The 25,288-nt window shown below is 34.3% G+C and overlaps 2 protein-coding genes across 2 annotated transcripts; one reads left to right on the forward strand and one right to left on the reverse strand.

Annotated features, from left to right (window-relative positions):
- Positions 1-2,755: 2,755 nt before the first annotated feature.
- Positions 2,756-18,702, reverse strand: LOC120140198 (DNA repair RAD52-like protein 2, chloroplastic). Its single transcript, XM_039155213.1, has 5 exons — positions 18,263-18,702; positions 18,129-18,166; positions 17,952-18,043; positions 16,010-16,180; positions 2,756-2,765 (listed from the first exon to the last, which is right to left on the reverse strand). The coding sequence occupies exons 1-4, from the start codon at positions 18,631-18,633 to the stop codon at positions 16,037-16,039; spliced, it is 645 nt and encodes a 214-aa protein (XP_039011144.1). The 5' UTR covers positions 18,634-18,702; the 3' UTR covers positions 2,756-2,765; positions 16,010-16,036.
- On the forward strand, positions 9,772-14,706 carry LOC120140317. The gene is made up of 11 exons (XM_039155305.1): positions 9,772-9,968; positions 10,034-10,103; positions 10,915-11,039; positions 11,965-12,073; positions 12,191-12,254; positions 12,332-12,387; positions 12,521-12,628; positions 13,283-13,432; positions 14,198-14,365; positions 14,412-14,414; positions 14,482-14,706. The coding sequence occupies exons 1-11, from the start codon at positions 9,772-9,774 to the stop codon at positions 14,704-14,706; spliced, it is 1,275 nt and encodes a 424-aa protein (XP_039011236.1).
- Positions 18,703-25,288: the final 6,586 nt, after the last annotated feature.

A 25,288-nucleotide genomic window follows, 5' to 3' on the forward strand; every position in this document is an offset into this window, starting at 1 on the left:
TCCTTACAATTTGATCGGAACTATTTTCTGTTGCTTCATTTCTAAATTATTAATTCTTTAAATATTTGATTTTTAGAATAATATAAGATAATGAGGTGAAGCTAAAAAATAGTCAAATATGTAAAATAATATGAAAAATATGTTTCACTTGTATTGTTGTTTTTCTTTATTTTTCCAACATATAAAAGGATTACATTTCGAGTCTTCTGAAATTTAAACAAATTTTCGGGCACTACTAATATTGACAGACACAAGTGCCACCAACACAATTATAGTGTTCGCAATCCCATGGACAAAAAAGAATACAGTCGGCATTTGTTCGGCATTGAGCATCCACGACGACTGGTACCACCTTAGCAGCAACCTCCCAGGGCTGACAATAACAGTTGCCAGTCGGGTCACAGGCGCAAAACTCTGAACCTTCATTAGAACATGCTACTGAGTTTGACATACTTACAAATTAAATTTAAATAGTTTGTGTAAATAATTTGTGAAAATACTAAAATAGAAAAACATGATATATATATATATATATATATATATGTATGTATGTATGTACTGACAAGAAGCTAGAACCGAGATTATAAGAAAGGAATCAATGCGAAAAGAACCCATTTTCAGTAGATAATGTTGAAGCCAATTAGAGAAGAAAATAAGATTGAATTTTAAGTATTTTATGTATTGGATGAGGAGGAAATGATATACAAAAGTGCTTTTGTATTAGGGATTTTATACTAGAGTTTTTAGGTAAATTATATAAAAAGTTAATGAATCATTGTACCAATCATATAAAAAATATCTTAACTAATATTTCATTAGATAGAGATAGAGTTTTTTGAACGCACATGGTATTATAATAAATGCACATCCAAAACTAGATATTATAATAGATATGCATTAAAAGTCAATTATTAATGAAATACCTTACCTCTATTTATGATGATTAATATCCTTCTAAAACAACTGTTTATTTTTGGTGAAATATTGTTTTAGTTATTTACATCTGACTTATTAATCAATTAATTTAGATAGGATATTATAGAGACTCATTATGGAGGTGATACTCTTAATTTAGTTTGCTTTATTTACAACGCTAAGATTCAAATCTCTGACTTTGCTTAAGGGACGTATTGATCTCAATGATTAAAGGCAGTTTTCTTTCTGGAGGTCTTGATTTAAAGCAACTACTTCTACAAATGTATATTGTTAATGGCTATGAAAATTTCTTAAAAGATATTACTTTATAATCATCCTAAATAATTAAAAAAAAAAACACTTCCCATTTCTTGAATTCAAGAGTATGGAAAACATATATATAAGGCCATAGATTATATTTAAACATATATATTTAATTCGATTTTTATAAAACTTTTAAGAAATATTAGTATTATACTTTTAAAAAATACGTATAAAAAATACGTGTAAACAGAAGGATCTTCAACGTCATATTCAATGAAACGTCTTATACTTTTAAGAGATATGTATGAGCATAGGTATCTACCATGTCAGATTCGGTATGGTATCTTATGCTTTCAAGCAATATATGTGAGTGAAGATATCTATGCTATCAGATTTAACGAAGCACCGCACACTTTTAAGAAATATATGTAAACGAGAGAATCCATCACACCAGATTCGATGAAGCATCTTACCCTTTCAAAAAAAAACTTGTCTCATCTCTTGTTGCATTAGAAGAGTCTCTTAAATAGGAGGCTTCTCACGTTGTACATGAGAAGGCATCCCAAAGGGACATCTTGACAGATGCATCTCTCTAAGGAGGCATCTCTGATTTCACTCTTCACTTAGTTAAGAGATGTTGGATGATATCTTGATGCTACTATTAATGGACAAATACAATCGTAGTATCTCACACTATACTAACAATGAGATATAACTATGTCATCTCACGTTATGCTATCCGAGGCTTTCGTTGAAGATGCTCCCCATCATTGTACGAACGAGGACATCTTAATAGATTCAATTTAGTGGTACATTTAAAGCAGCGGAATCCTACGAAGGCATCTCACGTTTTGTAGATGAATGTTTTCTAATGAAGGGATCTACTTCGTTGTGGAAAAAATGTCTCTTCATTTAATGAATGGAAGTTATATGATGTCTCGAAGTTAATATAAATAGAGGGATACAATCATTTCATCTCATTCTATACTAGCAAAGGGATATAACCACGATGTCTCACGTTATATTAACATATTCTTTCATTAAGAAAATTTCCAGCATTGTTCGAACGGAGACATAAATAGAAGTATCATTTTAGATTTACTTCAACACTATATGTAAAGTAGAGAAATCTTATGAAGACATCTCATGTTGTATAGATGAGTATCTTTTAATAGAGGGATCTACTACACTGTAATCAATAGTTCATCTTTAGAGGATCTAACACATATATATTAAAAACCATCTTAAGAGGAATCTATGATGTTATGTCTAATAATATATCTTACCTTCTCTAATTTGATTAAATCTATATGTTTGTAGAGAACATGCTTCCGATTTCTTTAATTCAAGATTCTGAACAACATATACAAGATCATAGATTATGAATTTGAAGTTGTTTCTTTATAAGTAAAAACTTGGCCTGGAGCATTACATGACTGGTTTATAAAAGAAAGTTTTGATTATTTTTAAACGTTTTAAGCCTAGTTTCAACAAAGTCGTTGTAGTATGGTGGTTAGTATTCCCGCCTGTCACGCGTGTGGCCCGGGTTCGATACACGGCAACGGCGTGTTTTGTTTTTTTCCCAACTAATGGCAAGTAACTACCTTTTATCCAGACTCAATGCTTCAGCCTTCAAACCACCACGTGAGTGATGGGTTTGCTATTGCTCGTATTTCTAGTCTCTTTTGGCTTTGGTTATCTGTGTTTGTGTTGTAATTTACTGCTTTAACTTATTTGAAAATGAGATGTATAAATACTATGATCACTCAAAAATGCTTAGTTACAAGCATTTTATTCTAATTTTCAAATCCCTTTTCCAAATGTAAGAATTATGACAAGAATCTAACATGACTGGTTTCATGGATTATGCTTTTCTTTTGCTAGTTCAAACCCATGTGCTAGTTTCTTGAATCTGAAACTTAGTCCAACAACTTTGAAACTTTCCATCTTGATTCAAAAGTGCGTTTGTAGGCAGTATCTTCTGTTGAAACTTGAAACATTTCATTTGATCTCATTTTCATGGCAAAAGATCATATCATTAGTACTATGTTCAGGTTCCATAAATTCTACTGCATAATTTTAATCCTTTCTGCATTTTGTTTCATTTCAATCTTCTATTGGTGTCATTTTTCCAGCAATTGCTATTCCATAAACCTTTTAATCATGCAAAAGCCAAAGGAAGACGTTGATTTACTAACATTCTCTTATGCTTGGAATCTTCTTCCCTTTCCTAGTGACCATATTGATACCATGCACATATTCGTTTCAGACACTTATCCCAAGTTTGAGTATTCTCAATCGGTACTTCGCACGATGTAGTTCCAACTTCACCGAGCAAGGGCACCAGCTGCATTACACGGTTTGACGGGAAAATTCGGAGTTCGTCCCTATTTCTAAGTTTGAACAGTTTAACATCAATAGTCATTCTGTAACACCTCAACCCGTATCCGACCCGGATTCAAATAGTCCTAGGTGTCACATTGACTTTTCAAAACATTTTCCTTTACAGATAGATAAAAATCCAACTCACTATTCGATAAAATGAATATTTTATCATTAATTGACATAAATGGGTTTTACAAAACATATTAGAGCTTATACTATTCAAATCTTTATACTACATGCCAATTACATTCTATAAAACAAAATGCATATATTTAATATATTTCTGATCCGATATTCGTAAGGAAGATGTTGACCTGTCTTGCTCCTCTTAGCTTCTCTTCTCGCTTCTATAACCTACGTGTGAAACAATCACACGCTAAGTCTATGACTTAGTGAGGCTTATAAAACATATAATATAAACTAAATTTCTAACAATGCATATAAATAATTAATACTATTATAACATACATCTTCATGTACACTTCATAAAATGAATACATACATAAACAAACCTTATAATATCACATATGAGTTTTACTATTTCATATTCCTATAATCATTTAATTCACACTACTTAGCTTATATCACATTCTACTATCTTCATTTAAGTCGTTTACTTACCCTATTCTTAATCCTGTAATTTTGATCACAATCCTACATATTTTATCTCTCATTTCTATATATTTCTATTTAACATTTCACCCATAAATTCTCGTTACATATTCTAATATCCTAATTTCTTATATCCTCTTAATTCATTCCTCACCCAATCTTCATTTAATAAACATATATTTGCATAACTTATTTTTATTTGATTCCTCTGATATTCTCATATGATTTCTTAGATTCTTATACTAAATTTAATCTCATACTAATTTAGCAAGGTTAGTTCACATTTCTATTTTAAACGTATATATCTTCCTGCACCACTTATCTAATATCCTTTTATACTTATCTATATACCTTTTCCTTTAATTAATATACTACCTTCTTGGTCTCAATTCTCATTAATCATATAGTTCACCACTTCCTTATCTATATATATATATAGCGTTCACTAGATTTCTCATGAAATTACCTCTAATATATCATATAATTATATTATATTCACTTACATTCCCATATATCATATCAACATATTTCACATAGAACATATCATATATGCAATAAATGAAACTCATACATTCACATCCAAATGTTCAATCACATATGACAATCATGTTAAGTTTCTGTATATTATTTCTTTATTGGCCCATGTACATCTTGGAGAACTAAAGATATGTGAGTTCATTGAGGTTGTGCACTGATGATGTCACCACAGCTCAAATAAATTCCCACTAGGGGCACTATATATTTGTCCCGAATGACCACTATGTCCCGAATGACCACTATGTCCCGAATGACTACTATGTCTCGAATGACCACTCCTTAAGAACCATAAACATAATAAAATGGACCAAATAAGTGTACCGAAGTTCTACATATATGTTCCACAGAATTACATATATGTCCCGAAGGACCACGTAGAACCCTCGACTCTTGGCATGCCAATTATACCTTTAGCTCTCATGACACGTAACATGGGTATCATTATTATGTTTACCATAAATTCACATAGCCATATCACATAAACATATGTTCTTATCATATCACTCATACTCTTATAAATCATATCCACATGGCTTATCTTATATACATATGTTCACATACTTTAGCTTACTTCACCTTCCATATATTCATACCATTCATTATCACATAATTGATATCTTAATCACATAACAATAACATACATTCACACATATCATACCACATATACAATAATATATCACAATTATGCTCATATCAATAACATGCTTATATGTATGTTAATATAGGAAATAGACTTCTAACAAGTCTTATTTCCATTCATCATAATATATCAACTAATACGCACTCACCTTACCCTTGCTTGCTTGACTCGATCCTAACCTTTAGATTGTTTCGGAACAAGATTACTTTCTATATCTACATAGTAATACATTGATACATATCAGTATACTAATTAATATATTCTAATCTATCACTTTTTAGACTAAAAGAAATGTTACTTTCATCTCTTAAATAATGTAGGTATCGATGCACTCTACAGTGTATCGATGCATCCTTTAACGAGTGCATCGATGCACTGCTTATGCATCGATACACAAATTGCATTTGATGTTTTCATCTTAAGGGGGTGCATCGATGCACTAATTGCATTCGATGTTCATTTATTTGAGAGTGCATTGATACACATTAAAGATACATCGATGCACATTAAAGATGCATCGATGCACACAACCCATAAATTCCATTTTAAGCACGAAATTCACTCTCTTTTCATCTCAACTCTTCATATTTTACCTCCTTTAATATTCCTAACTTTCATACACACACTTAAACTCATTTCTACTCAATAATCACTTCTTTAAACTCAACATCCTATCATTTATACGGAATTCAAGAATTACACTCAATTTCCAATATGTTCTAAATCTAATTCTAATACTTCATATTCCGTAATTTAACCATCGACAAGTCAAATTCATCTTCAAACTCTATTAACTCCATCTATTTCAAATATTCACTTAAAAACTCATTTTTCTTAATTTCTCATAACTTGTTAATCCTTAAGTTTTAAGCCACCTAAAGCTTTCCTTAATCTTTCTTAACATCCCAAGAATCAAAACAAGCTTTAAAACGAAATAATTAACCAACTGAAGACCCACTTACCTTATACAAGACTCCACGGTGGAGAGGAGAAAGAAGAAGACTGAAGAAGGCTCTGGAGAAATTATTTCCTTTCTCACGTGCTTATTACCCTTTATAAAGGGAAAATAAAAAATCTTCCATGAAAAATGACCATAATACCCTTATTACTTTCAAACTTTGTTATTAAATCCAACATCAACACTTTTCATTTAAATTGTTGAACTTTCCATCTTTTCTGAAATTGGTCACTAAATTTACCAAAATTCTATTTTGGTCATTGACCTGACTTTTGGGATGTTACACAATCTCTTGGGGTACTAGGCCCGAGTTAGGAGACGATCGAGAATAGAAGAAGCTGTTGGAGAATGGTAAAATAAGGTGTTAGCCATCGCCTTTCCTTGTGTCTCCAAAAAAACAACAACAATAACAACATGGATCTTATGAAAGAATTCTTGTAGATTCACCTCGACAAATACATTTAAAGTAGAGAATCCTGTAACGGCGTCTCATGTTGTATAGATGAGTGTCTTCTAACAGAGGGATCTACTACATTGTGATAGATACATTTCTTTAAGAAAGCATTTCGCTTTTCACTTAACGAATGGATGTTGGATGATATCTCGACGTTGTTGTCAATGGAGGGATACAATCTTTACATCTCACACTATACTAGCAACGAGATATAACCATTAAGTCAAACGTAATGTTAGCATAGGCAATTATTAAGAAGACTTTTGATGTTGTACGAACAAAGCCAAATCAATAGAAGGATCTCACGCTTTTAAAAAATGTGTGAATAGGAGGATCTACAACATCATATTCAATGAAATGTCTTATGCTTTCAAGAGATATGTATAGGCGTAAGGATCTAGCCTGTCAGATTCGATAGAGTATCTTACGCTTTCAAGCAATATATGTGAATTGAAAATATCTACCATGCTAGATTTAACGAAGCATCTCACACTTTTAAGAAATATATGTAAATGAGGAGATCTACTACACTATATTCGATGAGCATCTTACACTTTCAAGAAATGTGTCATCCCTTGCTGCATTTGCATGGTCTCTTAAATAGGAGGCTTCTCACATTGTACACGAGAAGGCTTCCCAATGGGACATCTTAACAGAGGTATCTCTCTAAGGAGGCATCTCACTCTTCACTTAATGAAGAGATGTTGGATGACATCTCGAAGCTACTGTTAATAGAATGATACAATCGTGATATCTCACACTATACTAGCAATGAGATATAACTATGTCATCTCAAGTTATGCTACCAGAGACTATCGCTAAAGATGCTTCCAACATTGTATGAAACAAAGACATCTCATATAGAGGCATCCTAATATATTCCCTTTAGCGGTACATTTAAAGTGGAGGAATCATACGAAGGCACCTTATGTTTTGTAGATGAGTGATTTTTAATAGAGGGGTCTACTATACTGTGATAAAAACATCTCTTCAAGAAGACATCTCGCTCTTCACTCAGTGAATGAATGTTAGATGATGTCTCGAAGTTACTGTCAATGGAGGGATACAATCATTTTATCTCATACTATACCAGTAAAATAATATAACCACAATGTCTCACGTTGTATATGCTTTCACTAAGAAGGGTTTTGACGTTGTTCGAAAAAAGACATATCAATAGAGGTATCATTTTAGATTTACTTATGTAAGGTAGAGGAATCCCACGAAGACATCTCACGTTTGCATAAACGAATATCTTTTAACGGAGGGATCTACCACTGGTGGAGCCAGCATACAATGAGGCGTGTCAAATTTTTGAAAAGAAAATTTCTTTATAAAATTAATATAAATTTTAAAAAAAATAAAATTAACACAATTTTAATAAAATATTGTCATTCTTAAACCTAAAATGGCACCAGCTATTCATTTTCATGCGCTTAAGAAAATTTCTTCAGATAATTTCTAAATTTGATACCCAAAATAATTTTATTTAAATTTAACATTCAAAATAAATTTTCCTTAAGATCTACTACAGTATAACCAATAGCTGATATATAAAAAGATCTACCACACATGTCAGCAACCATCTTAAAAGGAATCCAAGATGTTGTGTGTAGTGATTGATCTCTATAAATGATTTGTGCAGGGCCGGTTTTGGGCCTGTGCGGGCTGCCCAACCGTACAGGGCCCAATTTTTGTAAGGCCCTCCAAATATTTTTAAGTCTTTTGTATATATGTGTATTTAGGATGTTTGACCCAAGAATTTTCAAGTCCAAGACCCGCATTAAATAATATTTTAGTTTTAAAAGGCATATTTTACTGTTATGGCATAGAGCCACCAAAATTTACAAGACGTCCCTGGATTTGTGGTGAGAGTAACACAACATCAATTTAATTTAAATATTATTTTTATTAATATTATAACAATATTTTAACTTATTCAAATGGTTAAGAGTATAGATTTGATTCTCATCAAAATCATATATATTTTCTGCAATTTTTATCCAGTTGATTGAAATGAAAATAAAAACTTCATTGAAACCAATTTTTTCTTAATAGTATTAGATGATTACAAGATAATATTTGTTCATAACTTTTTTAACCTATTGACAGTCCTCACGCACTCCGAAGACGCAACTACTTGAACTCAAGACTTTTAGAGAAAATAAAATTTTCTTTTATCGCTAAGACCATTTAATGGTTTCAACTCTTAAGAGTTCAGTGATTAAAATGTAAGCACCAAAGTGCAGGATCTATTTAAGTAATTTACCCAAAAGTTAATATTTAAAGCTAAAATATATTGGGTAAAGTACACAAATGGTCTCCCAATTATAGGATATTATTTTGTTGAGTTTCTTGACTATTAAAAATTACAAAATGATCACCCAACTACAGAGAGTTGTTTTGTTCAGTCACTCGACTATTAAAAGTTACAAAATGGTCATTCGATTATTCATTTTATTCCAAACTCTTCATTTTTCGTTAAAAAATTAATGATTGTCTGAGATGAACATTAATTTGCCGACTGAGATATGATTGTCGTTTGAGATTATGGGATCAAATTTTATCATATTTCAGTCAGTAAGTTAACAACCAGTCTAGACCGTCGTCAATTTTTTTAAAAAGAAATGATGATTTTAGAACACAATGAATAGTTTGATGATCATTTTGTAACTTTTAATAGTAAATGACTCAACAAAACAACTCTCTATAATCAATGAATCATTTTATAATTTTTAATAGTCACTAGATTCAATAAAAATAATTCTCAGAGACCATTTGTTTACTTTACCCAAATATATTCCGAGCCGACCAAAACATAGTTGCAGTGAAAGTGTGAAACGGAAACGCGACATGCATGATGGTGGAGAGCAGAGATAATGAAGCGCCTTTGGCATGACCGCTTGCGGGTGGGACAAGACAAACAGAAACATATAATGACTCAAAACCAAAGCAATTTCAAATCTTAACAGCTAGACCCTGTCCTGTACCTAGAACCTTAATGATATGGCTAACCGCTTGTTCATGCCTCCATCTCCATTTCCAATTCACCAGACTCACAAAATATGCTCCTCCGAATCCATTCTCAAATTCCCTTTTTCTCCCGCAATTCGTCCCCGTTCGACTCGAACAATCTTATGTAACTACAATGAATCCAACCGCAGCAACCAGATACAGAATCAGCCCTATCATGGTATCGAGAGGTATATTATGTCCTTTCTCTTCTTCCACTCCTGCAGTTCTTCTCCTGATGTGTTTGCGTTTTCAGATTACTTACAGACACCGTTAGGCAATCGTCAGGTGCTTGGGGTGCTTCAAGTGATTGGAACCAAGTCGAGGTTTTATCCCATTCTTTTTTTTTCTTATGGTAAAGTATACAAATGGTCCCGATTATAGAGGGTTATTTTATTGAGTCTTCAACTATTATAAATTACAAAATTGTCTTCCGACTATTGGATGTTACTTTGTTGAGTTTCTCGACTATTAAAGGTTATAAAATGGTCATCCGACTACTCATATATTATAAACTCATATTTTTTCGTTAAAAATTTGACAGTCGTCTAATCTGAACGTTAACATGTTGATTGAGATATAATAAAATCATACTCTAATGATGTCTATTGACACCATCGTCGTTTTCAAGCACTAGATCGACAACATAATATTTCAAAAACTGACTCAATGACATAATATAAATAAAAACTTGATCGACAAAATACAACTCAAACAGTTATGAAATCAGATTTTTATCACATCTCAGTGAGCATGTTAACGACCAATTGAGACAATAATAATTTTTTAACGGAAAATGACGAATTTGAAATATATGAATAGTCATGAGACTATTTTATAACTTTTAATAGTCGAGGGACTCAACAAAACAACACCTTACTGTCAGATGATTATTTTATAACTTTAATTAATTAAAGGACTTAACAAAGCAATATCTTATAATTGGAGGACATTTGTGTACTTTACCTTTTTTTTTTTCTTGATACTTTGTCAAGTCGTGTTGTTTGGGTATCATATCATGTTTATTCATTAGAAGGCATAAACCATTTCACAAGTTTATTAAAATTTGAGAACCCATCTTTTTTTACAAACTCCATCTTCAACAATCTCACCTGATTGCTAGCTTTATGCATGCAGGGAGCATGGGTTCTCAAACCCAAAGGCTTGAAACCGAATTCAGTTGTTCATTTTCTTGGTGATCTATTTGTTGGAGCAGCTCCCCAACTTACTTATCGTTTGTTTCTTGAGCGCCTTTCGGAAAAGTAAGTGTCTTTCACTGAAGGGGTGTAAATGAATAGAACATCCGGTGGACTGTTTATATAACGTTTGTTTCTGTTCGTTTGTTAAACTAAATAAATGAGTATAAACAAAAATTTTTATGTTCATTTAATAAACGAAGGAACACGAACAGATGTGTGTTCGATTTGTTTATGTTCACGAACAAACTCGTTTATGAGTTCGTTTATAAACTCGTTTATGAGTTCGTTTATAAACTCGTTTATTGATTTATTCATTTATGTTCATGAACAAGTTCATATACTCGGTTCTCATTTTCCTTTTATTTTTTTACTTTTTAAATATATTGGTAAAGATATGAATTAAATTAAGCGAACATAAGTTTAAACACTAGTGACGTAATTTTATCATTTTTTTTTAGCTTGCAAATGAAAGTGTGAAACTAAAAATTGAACATATAAATGAACGATAAGCGAAGAATGCTGAAAGAATATGTTCATTAGCGCTAAACGAACACGTTACTGAATATATAAACAAACACGTTTGTGAACATTAAATGAACATATTAACAAATAATAAATAAACGGACACGAACACAAACCTAACATGAACACCTTTAAAAATAGACAAACGAACACAAACATAATCTTATTCATTCAATCTTGGTTCATTTACATCCCTATCCACCGCTACTCTTTAGTTGCCTTCTTTCCAAAAATTTGATTGAAGGCCTCCAAAGTTGACATGGTTTGTATGATAGTATTATGGCAGATATATATATATATATATTGTGCCTGTAATTTATTTGTAATTCTTTTCATAACATTCTTCATAGAGTCCACTTTGTTGTTTAGGATACTCTCTTTTCCTTACCAAAAAATGAACAATTGAACACCAACATAGAAGCTCGGTTTATTTATACCCCACTATTTAACATTTTCCTGTATGAAGGGGTGTTCTGGTGATTGCAACACCATATGCTAGCGGATTTGATTACTTCTTCATCGCCGATGAAGTACAGGCCAAATTCGGCAGGTGCTTACGGTTTCTACAAGAAACAGTGAGTTGTTAATGTAATATCAAAAATTAATTTCTTTTTCCAGTTGAAAGCCACCTTTAAATTCTTGGGTTCTTTTATAAATGAAACTGAAAGGTAACTTTAAGCTTCATGAAATAGGAGCATGATCTTCCTACTTTTGGTATTGGCCATTCTTTGGGTTCTGTCATCCACCTTTTGATCGGTATTAACAGATCTTCTTTTATCTTATTCAAGCCTAAGCATGTAGCTGGTTATTTTATTAATGAATTGATTTTACAGGTTCAAGATATGCCGTGAAAAGGAGTGGGAATGTATTAATGGCATTCAACAACCAGGTAGTTCAACTTCATGTTGATATTTTTTTTCTTCTGAATCTGCATTTTTCAGCTTACGTCCATCCTAAGATAGCTACCATTTATCTCCTTTATGAGTTGAAATGAGATTGAAAATATATTCTATAATCTGCAGAAAGCAAGCTTAACTATCCCATGGCTCTCAACTGTTCTTGTACCAGTGGCCCAATGCATTGGACCATTTCTATCACGAATTGCATCGTCGCCGACAATCCGCATGGCGGTAAACGCTCAACTCTATCTTTTCCTGTATTACATGCAATGCTGCAAATAATTCTTCTCATGCTCAATTCAAGCAACTAAGCTGGTCGAAGGTCTCAGTTGCTTTTGCTTGTTGTTCAAGTAAAATAGCATATCGAGTGCCATGCGGAGATGTGACCAATGTTGTTTCATATCCTTACTGTAATCAAGGATATCATCGAAGAATAGAATACTTTTCACAAATAAGGTCTGAAAAGATCATTCATGGCAGCCTGAAAGGATGATGGTGCGTTGATGTCCTAAATGTGTTCTGAATTCTTGGCATTGTCTTCTAGATTGAATCTGATATGGTGGTAGCCAGATCGCAAACCGATCTTGGAGAAAATCTTAGCCTTATGTAACAATGTCATCAGCTAGGAAATTGTTGGTAGAACCACTGTCAACAAGAATTAGAACCTCCTTGGTACTAATGATCCCTCTGAGCTTCATCGTTCTTATTCTTCTTCCTCAATATGACATGAAAATGTAATTACTGCCAAGTCATTTGTTATGGGCCACCCACGATAATCGCCACTGTCGTTGTCATTGGAAGGCCAGCTATTGCTTCGTTGAGCTTATTCTTTATATATTGTTCTGATACGAATGACTAATCCAGTTTTATACCAACTACTTGCAGGGTGAGATGACAGTAAAGCAAATGGAAAGCCTTAGTCCTCCCATTATAAAGCAGGTTCTCCCTCTAGTTGAGCAACTTCCTCCCTTGTACATAGACTTAGCCAATGGAAGAGATGATTTTACTCCAAAACCTGAAGAAGCTCAGCGACTTGTACGTAAAATCTCCGACTCTTTTATCCCGAGGTTGTCGCATTACACATTGTTGTTTATTCTTGTTAATTTATCAAGTCTCTCATCCTAGACAAACTGTATTGTCTGCTTGTTTCATGCTTGGACCTCATGGTTGATAGTTTTGAGCCATAGAAAGACTTTGGCCTTTAGCTAATTGATGCGTCCCCTCGACGAGGTGGTCTACTGAGGTTGTCTTTCTGCAGACCGATATTCTGTAACTGGTCTAGCCAATTCCTCTCACTTCATGTTCTTGTTAATTTATCAAGTCTCTCATCCTAGACAAACTTTATTGTCTGCTTGTTTCATGCTTGGACCTCATGGTTGATAGTTTTGAGCCATAGAAAGACTTTGGCCTTTAGCTAATTGATGCGTCCCCTCGACGAGGTGGTCTACTGAGGTTATCTTTCTGCAGACCGATATTCTGTAACTGGTCTAGCCAATTCCTCTCACTTCATGTTCTAAGCCTAAGAACAAAGACCTAATTATCCGCATCTGTGAGTTTGAGATCAAATCACAGAGAAATGGACAGGAAAATATGTGTTGAGTAGCATAGCTTTTCCCTTGTTCTTCTTTGTTGGGCTGATTCTGTCGATTCGCTCAAGCTCAGAAAGGGAACCCAAAACCTTAGAGACTCGATAGAGATGGTTTACTTTATTAACTGTATCACAAAGTACTGCAAACTGCAATCTCCTTCTGATATAATCTTTTAAACTTCTGCTTTTTGATTTTCACAATCTTTTTTCAGATAAAGTCATACTACGGTGTTTCAAGAAATCTGTTGATAAAGTTCAATGACGACTCGATAGATGAAACTCCAAACTTGGCTAAGGTGCTAAGTTCGGAGTCGGCCATCAGTTCAATGCTAGACATGTCGATTCGATTGTTAGCAGGAAATCATGGGCTTCCTCTCCAAGTATGCTTGTAACAAATTATTTTAGAATGCCTCTGCACGATTCGAGCAAGTCGAAATTGCATTTACTTGCTGGAGAAGGCAAGCAGTTTTAGTAATACATATTATACATGTTGCAGGTTCTTCCAGAGGTTCCACCCATGATAGCAGATGCAGTTACTCGTGGAAGTGAGCTTTTGGCGAATCTGAGTGCAGGAACACAGTGGGAGACCGTGGCCAAAGAGGTCGACAATACATTAGGCGTTGAGTCTAGCATTATACGAACGGAAACTTTGAAGGACATTAACATTCTGGTGGATGTGATCACTTCCTGGATAGCTTCAGATTCAGGTGCAAAACTTTGAGGCCTTACTGATAGGTATCCAGTTTCAAACATACAAGTCATGACCTTCCATCAATTTGCAAGTAAACAATGTTTGCATGTATATAATATACGTGTGTGTATCTCAATAGAATATGTAAAAACAAAAACAAAATTGTGATAATATATATATATTAAATTAGGCTTTCGTACAACATAACCACCCTATAATATATATTAAATAGTCTGGAGTGATTATAAGGTAGTATTTGTTCAGTATCTTTCTTAATTATTGACAATGCACACACATCCTACAGACACAGCTACTCGAAATCAGGATCTCTAGGAAGAACAATATTTTCTTTAACCACTGAGACCACTCATCTTTCTAATATAATATATATAAACATGAATTTAGAGAAACTTTCTTATATATAATATTCGTTATAAATTGATCACGCAATTAATCGATTTTTTTTGTGACTCGCAGTTAACTTTAGATAAAGTTACTTTTGTGTTTATTTGTTTATTTTTAATTGTGTTCATATTTGATTCGTTTTCGTTTAATTTTTTTATATCATGTTCGTGTTCGGTTATTTATTTTTTAAGGTGTTAGTGTTCGTTCATTTAGGATTCTCGAACATGTTCATTTAAGGTTCGTGAACATGTTTATTTGCAAGCTAAAAAATCATAAAATTATGACACTGATGCTTAAACTTCTTAGTGTAAATTCTAAATTTCATTGTGTTTAATTTAATCCATACATTCACCGGTATTTAAAATGTAAAAAAATAAAAATTAAACGAACTTATAAATGAATCATTAAACGAACTTGTTCATGAACATAAACGAACGAGTCAATAAACGAGCTTTTTCATGAACATAAATGAACAGAACATGCCTAAGTTTATTCACTTTGTTTATTTACGCCCCTACAAATTATGTACGTCGAGTTTCAAATAAATTCTTTAAGTTTAATTATTTGATTTACATAAAAAATTCAGTTGTTAAATAAATATTAATAAAGACATTATTCTAGATCAATAAAATAGAAATATCACATTAATTTTAAAATTTGTATGTATGACAAATATAACAATATTTAATAGTGATATTTATAGTCTAGAAATCTTGTCATATTTTTTTTCTATAAATATAATGATACTTTTTTATATAAATTTATACTAGTAACAGGTCCAAGTGACACTATATACTAGTTCTTATAATGCATGCATGCAAATACCTTTCTACAATAAATAATAGAAATAAAATAATTTCAAAGTAAGCTAATTTTAAAACCTTAATTTAATTAATAGTCTGGTAATGGAAATGTAATTCAACAGTACGAGTACAGTATATGTTTGTGCATGTGTCTATTGTTGTTCATGATAAAGATACAGGCCAAGACCAAATCGAGCACAGGCCCTGCAGAATGCTATTTCTTCTGCTGCACTCACAGGATCTTCTCCTATGTCGATGTCGCTGCTTGACACAGTGCCTGTCGACTCCCGATGCGCCTTCATAACAACAACAGTAAATACCATCACACAAGCATCAAGTCAAAGGGACTATAACAAAATTTGAAATCTAATCAGGCTAGTTTTAAATAGAAGTTCAGAAGTAATCCAATATTGCTACATTCATTTTTTCCTAAATGTTCCAAATTTTGGAGGATCAACCTCCATATCCATGTCCGTTGGATATATGTTGGCAGAACAATACAGTAGATGACTATAATGAAATCCTTCATAAGGTCAGCTAAAAACACTGGCTGTTCCATTAAAAGAAGCTCCTTAATATAAATGACATTATAGTTTTAGTAGTTTTATCTTTCGACCAGGGTTAATATGGGATTGTGAGTCTATATTGTGATTTTGTAGATTATGGAACTAAATATTTGAGGGAAGTTATTCTTCAAGGATGATTTGAAGTATTGAATTTGAGGCCTGCCAAATTGAACAGTAATGGTGGATTTCTATATGATTCTACGGATATGGTACTTTGGTTTCTTTTACTTGTTGGCATATCTTATAATGAAATTGTTTTGAATAATCATCTAATATGATTCAGCTTCTTGGTCTAATCTGATTCAAGCTCAGACAAAAACTAAAGCTTAAGAAGCTTGCTGTCTCCAATGTGACAACAAAGACATAATCATTACTGATTCAAGCAAAAGCCAAAGCAAGTTTTATTGAAGTTTAAGCAAAGCTAGATTACCAAATTTTTGGCCCATGTCGTTGCAACTCAACTAAAAACCAGTAACTAGTTTCATATGACAGCACTATCATGTGCTCACCGAAAAGGGAAGTGGCACTAGTAGTGTGCTATGCTACAAAATGATTTTGATTTTCTCTCATCAATGACAATAGGTTTGAGCTCTTATATGAATATTGTGATAAAATGATAAAAAGAGGAACAGAAAAGAGGGGGGGGGGAATTAAAATTGTACTTTCTCAGATGTTCTACTTTGGATGGTGTGATGTAATTAAAGAATTTTATGTATGATGCTAATGGTTTTTTCTCTTCTTCTTGGTTGTGTAATGCAATCAAGAAACCCAAGGTATGAATCTTAGGGATCATTTGTATTTCTATTCCTTTTCACTTTAAATCCCATAAGCTACCATGGATCAGTCTTAATATACAATCTATGAGAATCCCCCCAGGAACCCCACAGTTTTGTACAAAAACAAAACAAAATATCCCTAGTTCTAAGTTCCAAAGTGCAGATCATGAAAGCAACCAACATCATCTAATACAAAATCTGAAAACATGGAACTAGATTGAATAGAAAACCTTAATAATGATTGTAAGCAACTCAGTCAATATAGCTCCTTCCTAAGAAATTATTCGTTTTTTTCCCCTTGTATTTCTCAATTAACTTAATGCTCAATGCTCCATTTGGGAACACAAATTTGAGAATTTGGATTTGGATTTCATTTGCTATGTAAATTATAAGAATGAAATCCATACACTAAGGATAAATAGTTAGCATTCAATATATCTATATATATATATATATGAAATGCTTAAAACCAGGATTTACTAAATACAAAAAAAATTTATTAGGAATTTCAAATTCACTATCTAACAAATACATGGATTTGAGAAATAATCATAAATGCTACATTTCCAAATATTTTATTACACAATTTATACTATCTTTGAAATCCAAATCAAAATCCTGAACTCTAAGTTCTCAAATACTATGAGGTCAAAATGTAAAATGTCAGGTGTTCATAGCGAGGATGATGTTTTTAACACAATTATTGGATGGAGAAGGAAGCATACCTCTCCATCAGATCCTCGAATGGTGAGTCGATATACAACAGTGATAGTTCCATTCTCAGCAAATATAACATCACGTACTTCCCCACACCATCCTGTGAGAAAGATTGAACCCAATAATCGTTAATTTTTATGCAATTCAAAGAGGAAATCCAGGGGGTAAAAGGGAAAAGTTCAAACCAGGGGCGTAGAAGCTCAACATGCGATTGGCATGGTACCTGCGGCGATCAAAGCAGATCCGGTCAGATCAGATCAATTGGAACATGAATAAGAAGATTCCGAAATTCAAAAATAGAAGTAAGCAGCGATAGTACCAGGGGATAAAGGTGTAAGAAGAAGAGTTCGAAGGGGGCTTGACGACGTTATCAGGGATACGCTTGTTGAGGTCGCGAAGGATTTCGACGAGTGGACGAGTGATGTAGGAGGAGTTGGAAGGGGAGAAGGACTTGTTGAGAGGCACGACGTAGTTCGAATTAGGGACTCCCATTTTAGCATCGCTGTTTCCGTTACCGCTGCTTCTGCTGCAATGGACAAGGCCGAGGAATCGCGATCTCCGCCGGGTCTCAGCCGCAACTAGCAACCGGGCATTCCTATTGCTACGATGATTGTTGGAATCGGACACTGGCTGCGGTGACCATTGCGAGAGGAAGACGCCGTCGCCGCCGCTTCGCAATTGCATCGCCATTTTCCAATTTCAAAGCTGGTTTGGCCAAATTCTAACTGCCCTTTAGATTATTTATTCTCCTGTCTTGCTGTGCCACTTGGATTCCATTAAAATGAAAATATTATAACCATCTAATGACGGAAATGATTCTGATTGGGGTGCTTTAATTGTTTTTTACACCCAATGAAATAATCGAGGAAATTAAAATGTTATTCGTGGATGGATAAATTAAATAGAGATATAATTTGTCTTCACTACTGGAACAAACTCTCTCTCAAATAGAGATATAAGTGCTAAAAGTTTATAGCTAAAATTAAATTAATTTATTGTTTAATAACAAGTTCCATAAGAAAACTAAAATTGAATGACTGACAAGATAGTTTATCCTTATTTAAGATAGTTTAGGGCTTGAAGGTTGATCCAAAACACAAGTTTACAGAAGTGGAGACAACATGCTCACATTCTCATAGTTCAATTAACAAAATTCAATTTACAGTCTAAATTGTTATAAGAGTAAATTACTTCAATTTCGACTTCTTTGCCCATGGTAGAGTTCAACGACGCAGGAAAACCAGACGAAGCAAACTGTTGAGAACTAAACGAAGATTGAGGAGACTGAGAAGAGGAAACGATAGAAACAGGAACTGAAACAACTAAAACTTGTGGCACTGCATGTGAAGTATAAAAAAACCTTGGAGAACCATTAATGGAGTGTTGATTGGTAAAAGGAGCATTCTCAAACTAGTGATTGAGCCACACAAGTATGGCCTTCTATTTGAAAAACGAACACTCAATCCATAACCACTAACTGATGACAACCCACCAGATCCAGTAGGACCAAAAAAATGAGCCAACACTTGATGGGTTATTGGCTGAGCTGCAAACATAGAGGGCGTGGAGATCTGTTGACTGAGAACACGAGTCTCGCTTTGATCAAAACCTCTCGATCGAGAACCAGCACCACCGCGTGAGTCGCCATAATCAGAAAAAGATCCCTGAAAGGATTCATTAAAACCATAATAGCATTTATGAACTAGATGACCCTACTTTCCACATAGCTGGCATTGAGGTCGATTACTAAAACAACCATGGCCATAGCCACTACCTCTGAGGAAACTATAGATAACAACCAAGATGCAAGCAATTTGTCTTGTTAACGATGAACAAGAAACGAGGGATTCTTAACTAAGAACTCGTCTGTCATAGTTACAAATTGCTCCAGAGAACCATCATCACCAGAAAGAAACCACAGTAAGCCATAACCATCAATAATCAACGGTATTTGATGTTTCCATAATATGTAATTGTTTTAAGAAAGCTTCAACGTGTCAAGTTTAGGAAGATGTTGAACCACCGTGGTATACGTCAAAGAGCTAGGAGGATTAGTCACACCATCAGCCGTCAGAGAACCAAAATTTAAACCACTAACTGGCGGATCCATAGCCAAACAAAAAATAAGATGAACACACCACAAAACTTACGAAAGAGCAGAAGCAGAGCAAGGCCCAACAAAAACACTAGCGAATGATACCATGCCAAGATAGTGAAAGAGAGACAATACTCTCTGGATTTTATTGATAAAACCTGTAAAATCCTCAAAGAACCAGATGATATATACAAGAAGAAGAGGATAGTTAGTGATCAGTTAAGGAAGCTAACAACCTCAATCGACAAACCACTCTCCAAAATTTGACTAGTGCAACACAATAACAACCTAAACAACCAATCTTCAGGGCCGGTTTTGGACCTGTGCGGGTTGTCCAACCGCACAGGGCCCAATTTTTGTAAGGGCCTCCAAATTTTTTTATGTCTTTTGTATATACGTGTATTTATGATGTTTGGCCCAAGAATTTTTAAGTCCAAGGGCCACATTATTTAGAGAATAGCTTACTTTGTATTTCACTTTATTACATGAAGATATTTTTTTATCACTATTTAATGTTTTCTTATAGTTATAATAAATTTTGAAATATTAGTGAACTTTATATATCTAATATTTTAGTTTTAAAAGGCCTATTTTACTGTTATGACATAGGGCCACCAAAATTTACAAGACGGCCTTGCCAATCTTCTAGCTGCACTTAATAAAGACTACAACTCTCTTCACAATACCCTTCATTTAAATGCATTTTTTCTGGACATGTATGCTTCCTTCCTATTAATGTTGCATTGTTAGATGGGTTTGCGAGAGAGGGTGGGTGCCACTACCCACATTCATGTTAAATACTTAAGCTCGCATAAACATGAAAGGAGTCCTCATCTAGGGTTAGTATAGATTTGGGTTAGATTTAGAAAATTTTAAAAAACAAATTCAAGTTTAGAAAAAAATTAGAAATTAGAATATTATCTTCTGTGAAATTTTAGCTATCGTTGAGATTGTAACGGGTACAAGTTGTGGTATTCAGGTGTAGATAACGCTAGAAATAGGGTGGGTATCTTGGTATCCTCTAGACTCAAGGAAAATGTAGTTGAAGTTTGTAGATACCGTGATAGGATCATGATGATTAAGGTTATTATAGAAGAGGAAGTGGTGAATGTCCTTTCAATGTACGCCCCACATGTTGGCCTAGGGGAGGGGAAGAAACGTTGCTTCCGGGATTCGTTAGATGATGTACTTAGGAGCATTCCGGATGACCAAATAGTTTTCACAGGGGAGACTTCAATGGCCATATAGGTAGTGAAATTGAAGGCTGTGATGGTGTTCATAGGGGTTTCGGTTTTGGTAGTAAGAACGAGGAGGGGAGTACGTTGCTTGAATTTTCTACTGCACACGGTATGGTGGTCACTAACTCATTCTTTAACAAGAGAGATGCAAACTTGATTACGTTCCATTGCGGGGGACATTGTACCCAAATCGACTACATCCTGGTTCGAAGTCAGGATCGATGAGCTTGCATTGACTGTAAGGTGTTCCCTGAAGAGGCATGTGCATCACAACACAGATTGTTGGTTTTGGTGTTCTGCGTACGCCACGGGCGGAGTACTCATAGGAGGGCTACACTATGTAAACCTAGGATTCTTTGGAAGAACTTACATGGTGCGACAGCTGATGACTTTAGGAGTAAGGTTTTGTCTCATACAGGTTTTGGAACTACAAACTCAAATAATGTAGATATGTTATGGAAAAATATGACAAATTCCATCAGAGAGGTGGGCAAAAACACCCTTGGGTTATGGACAGGGAAGGCCAATGAACATAAAGAATCGTGGTGGTGGAACGACGAAGTCCAAACTAAGGTGAAGACAAAGCAAACTTGCTTCAAGGAGTTGCTACAATGCAATGACGACGAAGAAAGATCGAGGGCTAAACAAAGATACAAGGAGGCAAAGCGGGAAGCCAAGAAAACAGTGGCTAAAGCAAAGGATAAGGCATACAAGGAAATGTACAAGAGATTAGACACCAAGGAAGGACAAAACGGCATCTTCAGGCTTGCAAAATCCAGGGAGAATAGGAAAAAGGATCTAGGTAACATTAGGTTTATTAAGGACAACAATGGTGTTCTTTTAGTGAAAGATCATGATATTAAGAGGGTTTGGGGTAGTTACTTTTTTGGCTTATTTAATAAAGGTGCCTCTCCCTGAAGAGATAGTAATGTTGATGGGTCAGCCGACCATCATACTACGGCCAATGATTACCCTACAAGTAGGATTGGGATTGAGGAAGTCAAAATGGCCCTTAGAAAGATGGGGAGAGACAAAGCTGTCGGTCCAGATCAAATTCCTATCACTGTATGGTTGACCCTAGGAGAAGAGGGAGTTCAGTGGTTGACCAATATCTTTAATATTATTTTAGAGTCTGCCAAAATATCAGAGGAGTGGAGAGAGTCTACAGTGATACCAATCTATAAGAATAAAGGATATCCCCAACGTTGTGGTAACTACAGAGGTATTAAACTACTCAGTCATACCATGAAGCTATGGGAAAGAGTGATAGAGGCTAGGTTGATACAGGTTACTAGGGTTTCGGAAAACCAATTTGGCTTTATGCCAGACAGGTCTACTACGGAGGCGATTCATCTACTTCGACGGCTTATGGAGAAATATAGGGAAAAATAGAGATCTTCACATGATGTTCATTGACCTTGAGAAGACGTATGATAGCGTACCCCGCGATCCGATCTGGAAGACCTTGGAAACGAGACGAATCCCAACTGCTTATATCCGGGCGATTTGTGATATGTTCTGTTGATCTACTACATACGTCAGGACTACAGTTGGTGACATCGAGGCTTTCTCGGTGAAAATCAGACTCCATCAGGGGTCGGCTCTTAGCCCTTACATCTTTGCCTTGATTATGGACGACATTTATTGTGTGACACCAGATGGTGTTTCATAGTATATGCTTTTCGTTGACGACATTGTCCTATTTGCTTAAACAAAAAATGAGTTGAATAGTAGACTTGCTACCTGGAAGACTGCTTTGGAAGAAAAATGTCTAAGGATCAATATTGAAAAGATAGAGTATTTATGTTCAAACTTCAGTAGGAACCAAAACGATGAAGATGTAGACGTATGCATCGAAGGACACGTTCTCCCCTCAAATGATTGTTTCAAGTACCTAGGGTCTATGATACATAAAGATGGGGGTGTAGATGATGACATTACACACAGTCTAAAGGCGGGATGGCTAAAGTGGAGGGCTGCTACTGGAGTTTTGTGTGACAAGAAGGTGCCTCTAAAACTCAAGGAAAATTTTTATATAATGACAATAAGACCAGTGCTGCTGTATGGATCAGAATGTTGGAAAATCAAGAAGGATCACGTAAAGAGGATGGAAGCTGCAGAAATGAGAATGCTTCGATGGGCATGTGGTAGGACTCTGTGGGACATGACACCAAACTCTGCTATTAGGATGTCCTTGGTGGTGGTGCCTGTATCCAAAAAATTGAGGGAGTGAAGACTACGATGGTTTGGGCATGTCCTTAGGCGATAACCGTCGGATGCGGTCAGGAGGGTAGAGTCGATTACAGTCGACGGTGCCAGAAGGAGAGGATGACCAAGGAGGAAGTGGGTAGACTGCTTGAGATCTGATATGAAGGATTTATCCCTTACCGATGACATGACCTATGATAGGAAAGTATGGAGACTTAAGACCAAGGTAGCCGAGTAGTATGGGTCAACAACCATAGGGTGTAACATCTTTGTCTTCTTTTTAATTGCCTTTGTTGTAATTTCCATAACCTCTACTTTTTATACGTTTCTGTCATTGGAATTTATGAATGCTTAGAACTAGGGTAGCGGAGTAGTGTTGCCTTAGTTTAGGTTTTAATCCATTTTGACTTTTTTTCATTCTCGTAGCTTGCTATCGCTGACTTCTGTGTATCATTCTCTTCATGTTTCCTCTTTTTAAATTTAGTCGGTACTTACGTTTCTATCTATATGCAGAGTTTTTTAGGCAGGGATTTATTTGCAGGGATTACTTCCCATTTACAGACGCACATATGAATGACTGCATATGAAGATTGTTCAACTATGTATTTATTTATTTATTTATTTATTTATACATGCATTGTATTTTATTTTTATTTTTAATTTTCTGACTGCCGAAGGTCTTCCACGGAAGCTACTCTCAACCTAGTGTTGGGGGCAGCCTACTAACCTACCTCCCCCTTACCCCATTACATATGGGAATATGATTTTATTGTTGTTGTTGTTGTTCACAACGGTATCGTTTTCAATGTCGTTATAGTAACGGAAACTGTCATTCACGTTATGATATTATTTTTGAGTTAACTGATTAAAGTTTATTAAATAATACATTATAAACATTAAAATTTATTAGTATTTAGATATTTGATATTAGGACTGAGTGATAGTTTCTTCGTTGAAAGGTAAGCATCATGAAAAGTTAATGAATAGCTTTTAGAAAAGAAAGTCCGGAGAGATACGTAGGTTCCTCGTCTATAAGGATGAAACCTTTATAAATAGTCTGATTGCTCTTCCTTCTTTACACTCTTTACTACTCATTTATTTTTGTTTTTTTTTTAAATCTGTGATAAAATATAAGATAGTATCTCTTCAAAGATTTTCAATTCTTTAACAATAAACATTCGTATCCCTCACATACGCATCGTTCGAGCCGAAAACTAAAATAACAACAAATTTCTTAATAACCAAAATCGTTTGACTCGTGCTACTAGCTCATTTATTTACTTAAAGAAAATGTCATTGCTTTCCAAAAAGTGAGATGAAAACTAAAGCCAGATGTGGATTGATGTGTTAATGGTATTATTTTGGTCGTATAGAATCCACCAAAGCAAGCTTTTTTTGAATGTGTATAAAAGGGTAAACTACATGTTTATTATCTTAACTATCATTTTTATTTCATTTTGCTCACTCATTTTTTTTTAAACTATATCTAATGTTACGTTTTAGTTTTATTTTGATCACTCACCGTTAAAAAATTAACGGTGATGATAACGTGTCATTATAAGATAATGTCACATCATCATTGAATTTTTTTTTAAAAATCAAGTCAACAATTATGTTGATTTTTTAACGACATGAAATTAAAATGAAACCAAAACGTAACTTTAAGTACTTTTTTTAAACAAAAAATGAATGACCAAAACTAAACAAAAATGATAGTTGAAATACTAAACATGTAGTTTAACCAATTCATAGGATACTAAGAAGAAAAAAACAGAAGCAACATATTAGAAAGCTAAATGTGTGA

This window comes from Hibiscus syriacus, unplaced genomic scaffold (genome assembly GCF_006381635.1).
Source record: "Hibiscus syriacus cultivar Baekdansim isolate YM2019G1 unplaced genomic scaffold, ASM638163v2 tig00110783_pilon, whole genome shotgun sequence".
Taxonomy (NCBI): domain Eukaryota; kingdom Viridiplantae; phylum Streptophyta; class Magnoliopsida; order Malvales; family Malvaceae; genus Hibiscus; species Hibiscus syriacus.